This window comes from Sabethes cyaneus, chromosome 3 (assembly GCF_943734655.1).
Source record: "Sabethes cyaneus chromosome 3, idSabCyanKW18_F2, whole genome shotgun sequence".
NCBI lineage: Eukaryota > Metazoa > Arthropoda > Insecta > Diptera > Culicidae > Sabethes > Sabethes cyaneus.
Genome location: NC_071355.1, coordinates 85,435,910 through 85,450,574, shown reverse-complemented (window position 1 = coordinate 85,450,574; position 14,665 = coordinate 85,435,910). Strand labels below are relative to the sequence as shown.

General features: G+C 39.9%; 1 protein-coding gene across 1 annotated transcript; it reads right to left on the bottom strand.

Moving 5' to 3' along the window:
* Positions 1-2,839: 2,839 nt before the first annotated feature.
* LOC128743694 (EF-hand domain-containing family member C2) lies at positions 2,840-13,191 on the bottom strand. The gene is made up of 6 exons (XM_053840321.1): positions 13,141-13,191; positions 12,532-13,073; positions 4,204-4,717; positions 3,812-4,141; positions 3,114-3,751; positions 2,840-3,053 (listed from the first exon to the last, which is right to left on the bottom strand). The coding sequence occupies exons 1-6, from the start codon at positions 13,189-13,191 to the stop codon at positions 2,840-2,842; spliced, it is 2,289 nt and encodes a 762-aa protein (XP_053696296.1).
* Between the last annotated feature and the right edge of the window lie 1,474 nt (positions 13,192-14,665).

Below are 14,665 nucleotides of genomic sequence, written 5' to 3'. Positions count from 1 at the left end.
AGGAAGCTACGTGGCAAAAAATACATTTGTTCTACCATTCAACAGATAATGATGACGGCAGTATAACGAAGAACTCACTAACTGGAACTTCAGTCACTTCAACAAACGACATCAGTATAACGTCGTACGAACGCACCTGTGATATTTTCCGCATGCCGCATAACGGCAACACCGTACTGCTAGGTCTCAAGGGAAATGTACTAGACGACAACATTAGTGTTACATCGGCACAGATAGTCGGGGACCGGGATAATAGCAATCCAGTTACGATTTCTAGCGACGAAATGGTGGTCTCGAACGGATTTGTCATTACTGGTGGAGTTATGGAAGACGAGGATGACGACGAAGTCACAGAGAAACAGATTTCTGCTTAACATACCGACAGTTGATAGAATTGTGCAGACCAATGAATTGTTTCTTTTGACAATCAACCGTCCAACGGAGAAACATTACTGCCAACAGTACCTTTAACCTCATTTAAAAAATAGTCATTGCCAAACTAAATATGAGCAATTCATTACTGGAATCAACAGCAATAGCAATAGGAAAACGTAGATACGTTAATAAAACATAGAATAATCATTTTATGATTAACTGTTTCATCCTCTGTTTACAATAAAACGAATTCTTTCTGTGACAGAACATCATAAACCAGTTGTTTTTTTTGTGTTTCTGCTAAAACTGCAGAGGGGCGATGATTTTGTGCATCCCCTAATTCTATATACCTTAGTCTAAAATGTGCGTAATCTAAAAGCAATGTGTTTCTTCACACTTTTTCTATACTTCTATAGAAATATCAAAAACTAACTAAAAACTCTCTAACGCTTATATCCGTTGAAACATTCATCCTGTGAATCCATTAATTTGAACCGTATACCTAGTTTAATGGTTTTTAATTTTCCAATCTCAAACGTAATTACTGAATTTAAATAAATTGTAGGTAGCAGTATTTAAGTTTCCTGCCTCTAATCGACTAATCCGTCGCGTTCGCATTTGAGAGTGTATTGGTTTCCAAAAAAGCGTTTCCAAGAAAATCAATTTAAAAGCAGACGTGGATTGTATCAGCTCATCTGCGAAAAAACTGAAAGACGCTAACGCTGAGTAAGCTTCTCGTGTACAAGTCATATTCTGGTGCAGTGAAGTTCGGCCGCACAGCAGAATCGAGGCGAATTACTTACTTTGCTTTAGAGGCGAAGGTCCGTTATCGTTCCTGCGCCGAACGAATTATAGTCCTCCAGTACTGTCGGTCCTGGGTTGCCGTTTTCCGATCTCCTCGAGTACCAGCTGAACGTTACATCGCCGTCGACAGCGCACGTCCATCGGGTGCGGAGTCTGCTCCGAAGTCTACCGCCTCTGACTGATTCTCTGCTGAAAATAGCTCTCGCGAATCAGCGATTTTCTTTCGTCGAAAACCATGTTCTAGCATTATCTGCCACAGCTCATTTCGATTGACTGGATTGTACGCCGCCTTAATGTCCACAAACAGATAATGAGCCTGCAACTTGTACTCCCGAAATTTGTCGAGCAAGGTAAACATCTGATCCGTCGTGGAGCGACCCTCACGGAAACCAGGTTGGTATTCACTAACGAAGGACTCCGCTAACGGTCTCATTCTGCAGAGCAGGATACGGGAGAGCACACTATAAGCAGAATAGAGCAATGTAATGCTTTGATAGTTTTTACACTCGAGTCGATGTCCATTTTTAAAAATAGAGCAAATGAGGCCATCCAACCACGTTTTTGGCCTTTGTGGCCTTCCTCCCAGATCTTGACAATGATCCGGTGGATTACTTCGTACAGCCGCTCGCTCCCCGCTTTTAGAAGTTTAGTCGCGATACCGTCCTTTTCAGCAGCCTACCCATTTTCAGCTCACTGTTCAACTTCTTAACCTCCTCCTGTGTTGGTGGCTCTGTAGCTTGCCCGTCACTTGATATTCTTATCCTGTTCCTACTGATTTCCGTGTTTATCTCCTTTCAACAACATCTGGATGTGCTTTTTCCACCCGGCGTTTTGTCAGTTAGCAGGTTGCCTGCACTATCATTGCATATCACAGGCACGGCAAAATTCCTGCCTCTCACCGTTTTGTAGATACTCCGTGTGTCGTTGTTGAGGAATCTCTCATCTGTGCCGAAGAGCACGTGCTCCTCGCATTAGATGTTTTTTCGCAGTTCTAGGCACTCGTTGATTTTGCTTTCCCAACTCTTTGAAACCAACTATGTTCTGCGTTTCTACCGCCACTGTAGCAGATGTGGTACTTGAAAGAAGTGCCTGCAATATGGTCTACTGCAACAAACTCCCTTTCTTTAGAATTTGGCCACCGAAATTCCAGAATAGCAGCGATCTCCACTCCTAGTCGAGGTAACTCTCGAACAATCAAACCAGCTCGTGCCAGTTCACGGAGAGTTCGGACATTCCAGGTATCAAGTTTTCAATCATTATGCATTAATCGTTTCCGGAGCCGCCATGTTTTATTTCAGTATCAATAAAACACATTGATGAATACATTGGATTAATCAAAACCGAAAGTTCGTATGTTTTTTTCATTCTCTTAAAAAATCACAAATTTTTGCCTTACTTGCGGCCAAATCGAAAAGAACCCCTCCTTAAGATTTATTAATATTGCCTATGTCATGTAATCTAAAATATTGCAGTCTGGAAATTGTTATCCAAAAGTAGTTTGATATATTTATGCTTGCAGAAAACAATTCCTTTAACCAAAGTGCAACTACAAAGTTTCTCAAATTCACTCATTACGATGGCTTTGAATATTTTTTTGATTTGAATAGCTTTTTGACACGTGTGATAATTTTTCGATTTTGTTATTGTTATAATAAACTTCTCATGAAGTCTGATCTGTCAGTTCTTTCTCCAGATCAACGCTACTCAGTAGCTTATCCCAATCGACCAAGTTCCCTTTGACCTGATAAGGCGTGAAGTAGCATACGTCATGCTTAATATTGAGTGGTTGCAACGGCCTGCATGGTGTCTGCATTGGATTCAGGATATCCAGGAAATCTTTAACTTCTACATCTCCACGTTCATTACGATTCAAGCTGTACAAAAAGATTTTAAAATTTAGTTAGTACTAGTAGAATAGAATTACTTCTTCTTACATTTCTAACAGTGCATCGATCAGAGCGTTGTCAATGGGAATACGACAAGCTTTGATGGTACCAACGATATGTTTCGGACACATCCAAACACTTGAGTCGGGATTCAAATGATAGAGGTGCTCCTTGGTACGTTCGAGATCGTTCCAAAGTTCTCGTGTCAGTTCACCATGTACAGCAGAACGGACTAGTTCCTTGTCACAGCTAATCTTCTCGTTGGATTCCGCTGAAAACTGTCTGCAAAGGGTAACAATTTCCTGCTCGACAATTCGATCCCCTAATAATTCTGTTAGCATCTCATGTAGGGCTTCATAACTCACTGTGGCAGTGGACTTTTCGTCGATATTTTTGTGTATTATTTTGTCCATATGCTTGGCTACGTACTCTTTGTATATTGGTCGAAGCGCGTCTCGGATCTTTTGGACTATTTTTGATACGTTTGATAGAGGAAACTCTTCGCAGTAAGTTTCCATGAAAGTTAGAGCGTAGATATCGGAGTTGGTAATGGTAAACTTGTAATCCTGTAAAATTACTGTAGTGCCCAGATAAAAATCTTGAGCTTTATAATATTTTGGCCGATTTGAGGTAAAAATATTCTGATTAGGTAGCAACATCCTACAACGTTTGATGAACATGCCTCCCTGTCAATGAAAAAATTAACATATGGCTACCGCCTAGTATATCAATCAAAAGTAATTTACCTGAAATCCAGAGTTTCTGATCATTAACTCATAAACCGACACAGTGTCGTCACTCAAGAAATATGTGATTACAAAGAATCGATCATTATTCTCTCTAATGTTGGAGATCATGTGGGCTCCAAAGCGAAGGTTGCAACGATCATAGACCACAAATTTTCGAAAGTCAATTTTTGGCGGTGTTGGCTCCACAGTTATGCAATTACCTTCGGAATCTTCGTGCGATCCCCAGCCATTGTAAGGGGGTAGCTGCCGTTCTTTGCGCGATAGTTGCTGGAATTCATTTTTCCGTACGCTATACCCGTGGATTGGTGTGAAATCTTCTATACCGAACTAAAATAGGATGTGAAATATAAGAATTTAGATATTTTCGTACGGTAGTTTTCTTACAATACCTTCGTTCTGTAATAATCTTTAGTAAAATGATCACAATTTGTGAGTATAATTTTTCTGCCGTACACATTAATTGTATTTCCGATTGCGAAATCGGAGTCCTTATAATAGTTTTCGTCGATTTTTCCAATATCTACGCAATCGGTTAGGTAGCGTCCACCTTTAAGGCCACCTCCGACAACATTCAGCACAGTAACCGGTATGCTCTCACCCATGGTCGGCAAGCGCTCAAATTGTTTTGGCAGACGGCCTCTACGTAGAAACATGCCGTTTGATTCACGACCAGAATTGAGTGGCAATTTCTCTTTGATTTCGACAGACTCGTCACTTAAATGATAGAGTACTTCTAGCTCGTGCAAATCACCAAACAAACTAGTTCGGTCATCCCAAAAACCCTGGAAGCGTAAAACCTTCCGGTCATATTCAAGAAACTTGCCCAGTGTATCGATTTTATAGGCCGGTCGCTTGGCCAACTTGGCGGCGTCCTGCTGTTTACGTTTTTCGGTCCCTGGGTCTCTGTGAATACATGATATCGGAATTACTATACTGGAGTTGACAAAGCGGAATAACTAGCTGCTGATAAGTGGGGGAGGTTCAAATAAAGAAAAAAGGTTATGTTGTTGAATTACCATCGGAAAAAAACATCGACAGCGGCTGCTTCTCCCAATTACTCTATCAGTTTGTTACCGAAGCCTGTGGGCTGTCCCACATAATAGAAGATCAAAAAGTGGTAATATAGTCTCTTGATTTTCTTTTTCTTTTGAAGGACGCCGCATTTGTACCCGCGCTGTGTTCTTCTCATCCAATATCTGCTGGCACTTCTCGTCAAACCATTCGTTACGTCGATTCGGTGCCTAGGGCCTTCTCCGCTACGCTGTTAAGAGCTGTTTTCACGGCATTCCAACAGTCCTCACGAGGGGCCACTCCCTTCTGGCAGCGTGGTTTCGAAATATAACGCGTAGCTTTCGGCGACATCTGGTTGCTTCAGTCGCGCTAGATTATACCGTGCGTGCGCCGGTATCGTATGCTGTTCACAACAGATAGTTTTTGACGTATCCTTACCATCACTAGGTAGTGATCCGAATCAATGTTAGCGCTTGGATAGCTTCTGACATCGATAATGTCTGAAAAGTGCCGACCGTCTATCAGAACGTGGTCGATTGGTGATTCCGTCTGGTTGGATGATCTCCAGGTAGGTACCGATGGTAGAGGTTATACTGGAAGAAGGTACTACATATAGTCATATTCTTGGAGGTGGCGAAGTCGAAAACTCTTAGGCCGTTTTCGTTCGTTTGCGGGTGTGCGCTGAACCGTCACCGGCCATCATCACGGGATTCAATTCCTCCTGACCAACCTGAGCATTACAGTCCCTGGCATCATGAGCATTACAGTTTTGACATCATGTATTGGATAGCGGTCGAATTCGCGCTCCAACTGCGTGTTACTTCGGCATTTCCGAGGTAAAGGTTATGCACGTTAATTACGCTAAAATTAAAGAATCTGCTTGGGGCGAACCAACCAACGCCAATGGTTGAAAGCCCCATCAAATAGTAAATCTATACCTATAAAGAAGGATTTCTGTCTGTCTGTCTGTCTGTCTGTCTGTCCTGTGTTCCTTATAGAATCAAAAACTACTGAACCAATCGGCGTGAAAATTTGCATGTAGAGGTTTTTGGGGCCAGGAAAGGTTTTAGTGATGGCTAGAGACCCCTCCCCCCACTAAGAGGGGGGGGGGGGGCTCCCATACAAATGAAACACAAATTTCTGCATAACTCGAGAACTAATCTAGCAAATAGAACCAAATTTGGCATGTGGGTGTTTTCGGTGACAAGAATTTATTCTAGGGTAATTTGAGACCCCTCCCCTCTTTATAAGGGGAATTATAACTCCTTCCATACAAATTTCCTCATAACTCGAGAACTAATCAAGCAAATGGAACCAAATTTGGCATGTGAAGGTTTTCGAGGGCAGGAAAATTTTCTACGGTGAATTCGGACCCCTCCCCACTCTCAGAGGGGGGGCTCCTGTACAAATGAAATACAAATTTCCTCCTAACTCGAGAACTAATCAAGCAAATAGAACAACATTTGGCATGTGGGTGTTTTTTTTGGTGACAAGAATTTATTCTATGGTGAATTGAGACCCCTCCCCTCTTTATAAGAGGAATTATAACTCCTCTCCCCTTTAAGAGGGGGGGCTTCCATACAAATTTCCTCATAGCTCGAGAACTAATCAAGCAAATGCAACCAAATTTGGCCTGTGAAGGTTTTCGAGAGCAAGAAAATTTTCTATGGTGAATTAGGACCCCTCCCCATTTTAAGAGGAGGGGCTCCTGTACAAATGAAATACAAATTTCCTCATAACTCGAGAACTAATCAAGCGAATTGAACCAAATTTGGCATATGTGTGTTTTTGGAGACAATTTTTTTTTCAATGATGAATTGGGACCCCTCCCCACTTTAGGAGGGGGGGTCCTATACAAACGAAATACAAATTTCCTCATAACTCGAGAACTAATCCAGCAAATGGAACCAAATTTGGCGTGTAGGTGTTTTTGGAGGCAAGAATTTTTTCTGTGATGAATTAGGACCTCTTCCCACATTAGGAGGGGGGGCTCCAATACAAATGAAATACAAATTTCCCCATAACTCGAGAACTAATCAAGCAAATAGAACCAAATTCGGCATGTGGAGGTTTTTGGAGGCAAAAATATTTTCTACGGTGAATTGGGATCCTTCCACACTTCAAGAGGGGGGGCTTCTACACAAATGAAATACAAATTTCCTCATAATTCGAGAACTAATCAAGCAAATGGAACCATATTTGGCATGTGGGTGTTTTTGGAGGCAACCATTTTTCCCATTATGAATTAGGACTTCTTACCTTTTTAGGAGGGGGGGGGGGCTCCCATTCAAACGAAATACAAATTTGCTCATAACTTTAGAACTAATCAAGCAAATGGAACCAAATTTGGCATGTGAGAGTTTTAGATGGCAGAATTTTTTTTCTGTGATGTATTACGACCCCTTTCCCTTTTAAGAGGGTGGGCTCCCATACAAATGAAATACAAATTTCCTTATAATTTGAGTACTAATCAAGCAAATGGAACCAAATTTAGCATGTAGGAGATTTTTGAGTCTTGAATTTATTTTATGATAGTTAGAGACCTCTCACCCCTGTGGTAGGGGGATATGGACTCTCATACAAATAAAACAGAAATTTTTGCGAAACTCAAAAACTAATCCAACTCGAGAAATTCGAGACTCTTCCATAAAACATTAATCAATAACAAGACCACAAAAACTATCTATAGTAACACTAGATCATTCAGGACGAGCCGGTCGCGAGTGTTGCCGGTGACCCACCGTCGGAAGCGCCGCCCACTGGGGGGCTTGTAAAACTCGAGATAGTGACAAAGATCATCCGAGATACATAATTTATGTACAACACAGGTTAATTTGTGGCAATACGAAGTTTGTCGGGTCAGCTAGTCTTAAATATAAAAATGGATTTCTGTCTGTCTGTCTGTCGGGATATTACTTATAGAATCAAAAACTACTGAACCAATCGGCGTGAAAATTTGCATGTAGAGGTTTTTGGGGCCAGAAAAGGTTTTAGTGATGGTTAGAGACACCTCTCCCCACTAAGGGGGGGGGGGCTCCCATACAAATGAAACAAATTTCTGCATAATTCGAGAACTAATCAAGCAAATGGAACAAAATTTAGCATGTGTGTTTTTTGTGACAAGAATTTTTTATATGGTAAATTGAGACCCCTCCCCTGTTTACAAGGGAAATTATGACTCGTCTCCCCTTTAAGAGGGGGGGCTTCCATACAAATAATATACAAATTTCTTCATAACTCGAGAACTAATCAAGCAAATGGAACCAAATTTGGCACGTGAAGGTTTTTGGAGGCAAGAATTTTTTCTTTGGTGAATTAGGACCCCACCTCACTTTAGGAGGGGGGAGCTCCTATACAAATGAAATACAAATTTCCTCATTACTCGAGAACTAACCAATCAAATGGAACCATATTTGGCACGTGGCTGTTTTCGGAGACAAGAAGTTTTTCTATGATTAATTAGGACCCCTTTCCTTTTTAGGAGGGGGGGCTCCCATACAAATGAAACACAAATTTCTGCATAATTCGAGAACTAATCAAGCAAATGGAACAAAATTTGGCATGTGAGTGTTTTTTGTGAACAGATTTTTTTCTATGGTAAACTGAGACCCCTCCCCTCTTTAGAAGGGAAATTATGACTCCTCTCCCCTTTAAGACGGGGGGCTTCCATACAAATAATATACAAATATCCTCATAACTCGAGAACTAATCAAGCAAATGGAACCAAATTTGGCACATGAAGGTTTTTGGAGGCAAGAATTTTTTCTATAGTGAATTAGGACCCCTCCTCACTTTAGGAGGGGGGGCTCCTATACAAATGAAATACAAATTTCCTCATTATTCGAGAACTCATCAATCAATTGGAACCATATTTGGCATGCGGGTGTTTTTGGAGGCGAGATTTTTTTCTATGATGATTTAGGACCCCTCCCCACTTTAAAAGGGGGGGCTCCTATACAAATGAAAAACAAATTTTTTCATAACTCGAGAACTAATCAATCAAATGGAGCCAAATTTGGCATGTGGGGGTTTTAGTAGGCAAGAATTTTTTTTATAGTGAATTAGGACCTCTCCCCACTTTAGGAGGGGGGCTACTATACACATGAAATACAAATTTCCTCATAACTCGAGAACTAATGAATCAAATGGAACCAAATTTGGCATGTGGGGGTTTTTGGAGGCAAGAATGTTTTCTATGATGAATTAGGACCCCTCCCCTTTTTAGGAGGGGGGGGGGGCTCCTATACAAAATTAAATACAAATTTCCTCATAACTTTAGAACTAATCAAGCAAATGAAACTAAACTTGGCATCTGGGTGTTTTGGGAGGCAATTTTTTTTCTATGGTGCATTGAGACCTCTCCCCTCTTCAGGAGGTAAATTATGACCCCTCCCATACAAATGATATTTACAAATTTCCTCATAACTAGAGAACTAATCAAGCGAATGGAACCAAATTTGGCATGTGGTGGTTTTGATGGCAGGAATTTTTTTTATGATGGTTTTAGTCGCCTCACCCCTGTGGTAGGGGGATAAGGACTCTCATACAAACAAAACAGAAATTTTTGCGTAACTCAAAAACTAATCGAACTCGAGAAATTTTAGACTCTTCCATAAAACATTAGTCAAAAACAGGATCACCAAAAACTATCAATTAAGTTTTTTTATTTTCCTAGGTCTACTAACCTCTATTACTTTCTTTCAGTTGGGTCCGAACGAGAGACAGCGAGTAAGGGGAGAATAACCCCTGCCAAATGGTACTTTCCACGAAAACATTTTCCGTGAAATTGTACATCCCGCGTAAGGTTTTTCGCGAAATGGTATTTCGCGAAACTTTACATTCCGCGTTATGGTCAACCGAGAAGTGGTGTTCCGCAAAACGGTATGCGGCGAAATGTTATATAGTCATGGCGAATATTTAAATGCTATCCACTTTATTTTATCAGGATATGCAAGGGGAGGAGTTGTTTTCTACTTTACTGTGAGGAAAATTTGTATATTAAACCACCCATGAACTCCACAGAACTTGCAAAACTCGAGATTGTGACAAAGGATATCCGAGATTCACGATTTATGTACAACACAGTTTAATTTGTGGAAATACGAAGTTTGTCGGGTCAGCTAGTAAATAAATAAATAAAGAATCGGCCCTTTATTCTTAATCGGCACATTCGGAGGTTGAGTGACCACCACCTGTTCACCTGCTTCTATGTGGCCCATCTTTATAAAAGCTGTGCCCAGCTCGTGTGTTTTGCCGCAGCTCTGGTAGATGGTATGACCATCCATATACGTACGTAGGGTATTGTTTTTATCGTCGGGCCACTGTTATGGTCGGTCCGTCACGATTTTACAGTTTTAGTAACTCATGATATCTATGATACAACCATTGTAAAACTTCTTACTGTGATAGCTAACTTTTCACAATATTGTGAGTTTCAATCGTGTATTCAAAACACGCGTAGTGAATTCAGTGACTAAATCTTACAAAAAAGTTTTCCAGGTGCAATGAACTTTTCTTCAAGAAATGATTCATGAAATACAATTATCGAGATAAACTTTGAAAATGTATGAAGTGTGTTGTGCTGCACACGAAAACTATAGAAAAATCCCTTCCAGTAAGGTGTTTGGGAAGGCTAAGGTGAAATACTAAAAAAGCGCCATTTGTAAAGTTCGGGCCACTTGAGTAGTCATGGTTGGGCCACCATAATTTTAAGCGCAGAAGCGCAACAATCGCTAGAGAATGCCAGTCACGTAAAATGTGATGAAACAAAGCAAAATTAATACGATAAAAACCTAGATTTTTGTTGTTTTTTTTTCATTGTAGTTGTACACTTCGGAAAAGGCAATTGTAGCAATACTGATTTTACAAGATCGCCAAAATTTCGCAAAAATGCAATTAAAAACAGGGTATTTGTACCTATATAAGCCGTTGTTCACGGAATTCATTCTTTTCATGTCTCTATATAGAATTTCAATACGTAAGTCTTAGATTTTCTGCGGTGGCCCAACCTGTACAACATGGCCCGACAATGACAACATTTTTTGTCTTCACGTAAATGCCTATAAATTTTTTATATTTCAAGCAATCAGTTCAAAACTTTTCGGAAATATACCTTATTCTTAGACCTTTGCAACGATGTATATATGTTTTCAAAATTCCTTTTGGAACGAAAGTTATGGGCGAATTCCAAAACGTGGCCCAACCACGACGACACTCCCCTACTAACGTTCCTTTGCAGCATACCTTCTTCTGTAGAAAGTACGTGAGTACTTCCGAGGAAATTTAGAGACCGACAGTTCCATGTTTCTAATTTCAAATCATTAGTTCGTTTTTGTCGCCTGGGTCTTTGCCGAATGTTCCAAATTTGATTGAACTCCGTATTACTTACTATTAAAAATATTAAAAATATTGATTGACTATGAATAGCCACTAAGTTTATAAATGTTTAAAAAATAATTCTTTCTTGTCGGTCATAAGCTGTGCGGGGCATTATGGACCATCATACGCAAAGAGTCACATATAAATACCGAAGAAATGGTAACTGTTTTCATTTCATTTAGCGACTATTTCATGATTTTTTTCTATTTTACGAGTTACATTCAATTAAATACTAAGGGAACATATCTGTTAAATGACCAGGTAGCTGAAAGACGCAACTTATGCTATTTAGCTTTTTTATATGAAGCAATACCGCTATGTATCATAAAATAATAAAAAGCTGGAAATGCTATTAAATGGTGTCTAGTGATGGGAAATAGTGAGAACATACAAAAATATTACTTTAACCCGTCTAAAGTCTACATCATTTTTGCCATTGCAATATTCACTAAAATGGCCGTAATTTGTTTATCTTTCTATATTTTTTACCAAATCTGGGAGTTTTCCCGAAAATCTTTTCTATTTACATAATTCCTACAGGTCGTGGCCATATGTCACATGGTCCTGGAGTTACTCCGGTGTTCCTTAGGGGACCACGTCATGGCTTTGTCAGATAATTTTGTCAAATTGTTAAAATCGTTTGAAACATGTGGATTTTTAAAACAAAGCATAGACTGTGGTCATGCCAGATACTTTACTGCAATTACGAAACATGGTACATGCCATCCGGATCCGGGAGGTCACTATGAATCCGTAAACGATTCCCATAAAGGGACATTTCAATATCAGTAATAAATGCCATGCCGCATATTAAAGAACATCAGCATGCGACAAAATTGCTATTGGTGATCATCTTATGTCCCCGTCTGAGGTCATATAGTCGTTTCCAGACCCCGGAAAAATTTCTTCTCTAATCCGAGCACGGAACGAATCTCGAAGGAACTTGCACTGGACCTGGAGCTGGTTTAGATAAAGAAGTGTAAAGCAGTTTTATGTTTCATTATTTGGGATAACCTAAATATTCTTCTGTGCTGTAACAAATTAACTGGTACTAATCGATGACCACGATCGATGATTTGTTAAAAAATCAAACATGTTTTGAATTAAAAGTTTATTATTTTGGCAAAATTACCTCAAAAATTTTATCTCCTGCTCTGCTACAGAATTTTGCGCTAGTTGAAATAATGTAGACCATAGAGTGGTTAAATATTACCCCTATAGAAACCATTCAATTCCCTCCTCAACTGTTAGATGGAATAATATGGGTTTACAATTAAAAAATCCGACATAAAAACATAAAATACGAAAGGCAAATCTAAAATACTTACACAGGTGCTTCGACTGTTTCGGGAATAGACACCCCGAGCCGGTTTAGGAATTTTCGAGTGAAATCATCACATCCTGTTATGGTGTACACGCGATCGAACAGCTGCACGGTGTGGTTAATATTTAGATCCAGTAATGAGGTAAACTCCCCATCGTACGGCGGTGGGCGGGGAATTCTTTGACGCGTTACTAGGCAACCTTGTGGAATGCCAGAATTTATGGTTCGCGGTTCGCTAACTTGCATAGTGTTATCCTCGAGATAGTAGAGAATTCTAACTTTTCGAATTTGATACGGAATGCGGTCGACTTCGTTTAGAGTTTCTTGAAAAAATCCATGAAAGCAGAGAACTTTTCGGTCATATGTCAGCCATGACGGTAACAATGGGCCTTGCCGGGGAGGGTACAAAGACGGAAGACAGTACTCGGGACCATCGGTCAATGAGATTTGCTTTCCACCTATTCCGGGCCGATTCTGTTCGGCCAACATGCATATTCGGTTCCATCGGTCAAAGTGATGAGACTTATGGTATCTCGTTCGCCCGATCTGTACGTAATGTAGAAATATGTTCAAGTACCTACCATTGTTTAAGAATTTAATCTAAGCAACTTACATCGGCAAACGTATTGCCCGGTAGAAATGGTAGTCCAGAACAGCGGAGCATTATATATTTTCAAAATAGGATAAAAATAAATTGAACCTTTATTTAATGTAATTCGAAATCTAATGCTGATAGTACTTGCACGCGAACGGTTTTTTTCGTGTCAACAAAAATGTTTGTTTCCTAGGAAACAGGAGCCTTTCGTACGTCTAGTGATTGTTTCGTTCGTTATGGTGTAGGTGTTTTATTGGGTTCCATGTTTCATGCAACGCCAGGTTTCCCCTCATGTTGCCCGATGTTTCCAGGCAACCTTGTTCTACAGATAGTAGAGTAAACTATCCAGGGCTCGGAACAGCCGAACAGCTTTGCTGAATATTGAAAGTTACTTTTCATCAATACCTATGTCATGCGCTCATTTTGAATATCAAAATACCATCGATCATCTGATATTGTTGTTTAACTATCTATACCTTGTTCACATCCCACAAATATTAAGGTGGCGTCAGTAATATAACACTGAGCAGCACTGACTTTGCATGCCGCATGATGCCCAAAAATTGCCTAACCTAAACGTAGTTAAGCTCTCTGTGTCTTAACCATAACCTAGAATGCTTTTTCCAGTAGAGTGTTAAGGTGGAAACTTTCAGAAACAATTCGTTTTATATAAACTAAAAAATCAGCTTGTTTCGAAGATTGGAAATTCATTTGGTCTGTCAGGCATGAGTAATCTGCTTTTCGAGTACATAATCGATTACAGTAGAAGTCAAACCTACAAACCAGTTGTGTCTATAATTTTTGAAACTGAGTCGCGTTGTATAGTCACTTCTTATTCTGAAAGGCAAAAAACGAAAGTATTATTTTTCAACTTACTGCTGGTTTGAACAATAGTGAAAGAGCGCGAATCAGCGAGAACAGGTGAATACTTTTAAGGAAACAAAACGAAATACCATCTGGTCCATCAGCTAACGAATAATTTAATTTTCCGATAACAGTTTCGGCAATTGCCGAATTCAGTTACACGAAGAGTAATGACTTTATTAGGAGTTCTCCTGCGACTTGTTCCGCGGATGCAGAAAAAACATATCTGCTAGGTAGTGTCTTGAAATGGTGCTGGTGCACGGTATATCGAAACTCGACTGTCCTAGCCAAAAAATATCGACATTAATTCGAAGTCCACGCACGTTCTGGCAATAAATCAGCAAAGGAATGGAAGAGTGCAGGGATCCTATTTTCACAATCAATTTAACAAAAAAATGTATGTGAGAGCACAATTTGCGATTCGTAGTCACCTGAGTAACACCGATGAACTGAGTGATTGCAAATCAAGGGGATGTTTTCATCATGCTTTGAGAGGCTATGATGCTACCAATTCTCCTGGCATTGCGTCAGAAGTCGAGTCGAGTTACTTGACTGGGTTTTCATAACAGGGCCAATATTTTGGTATCCGTAATATAGAAATCTGGCATTTCCGAATCCGCATTATACAAATCTCTACTCTACTATTATCCAGTTTGATCAACAGATCTGTATCAGATAA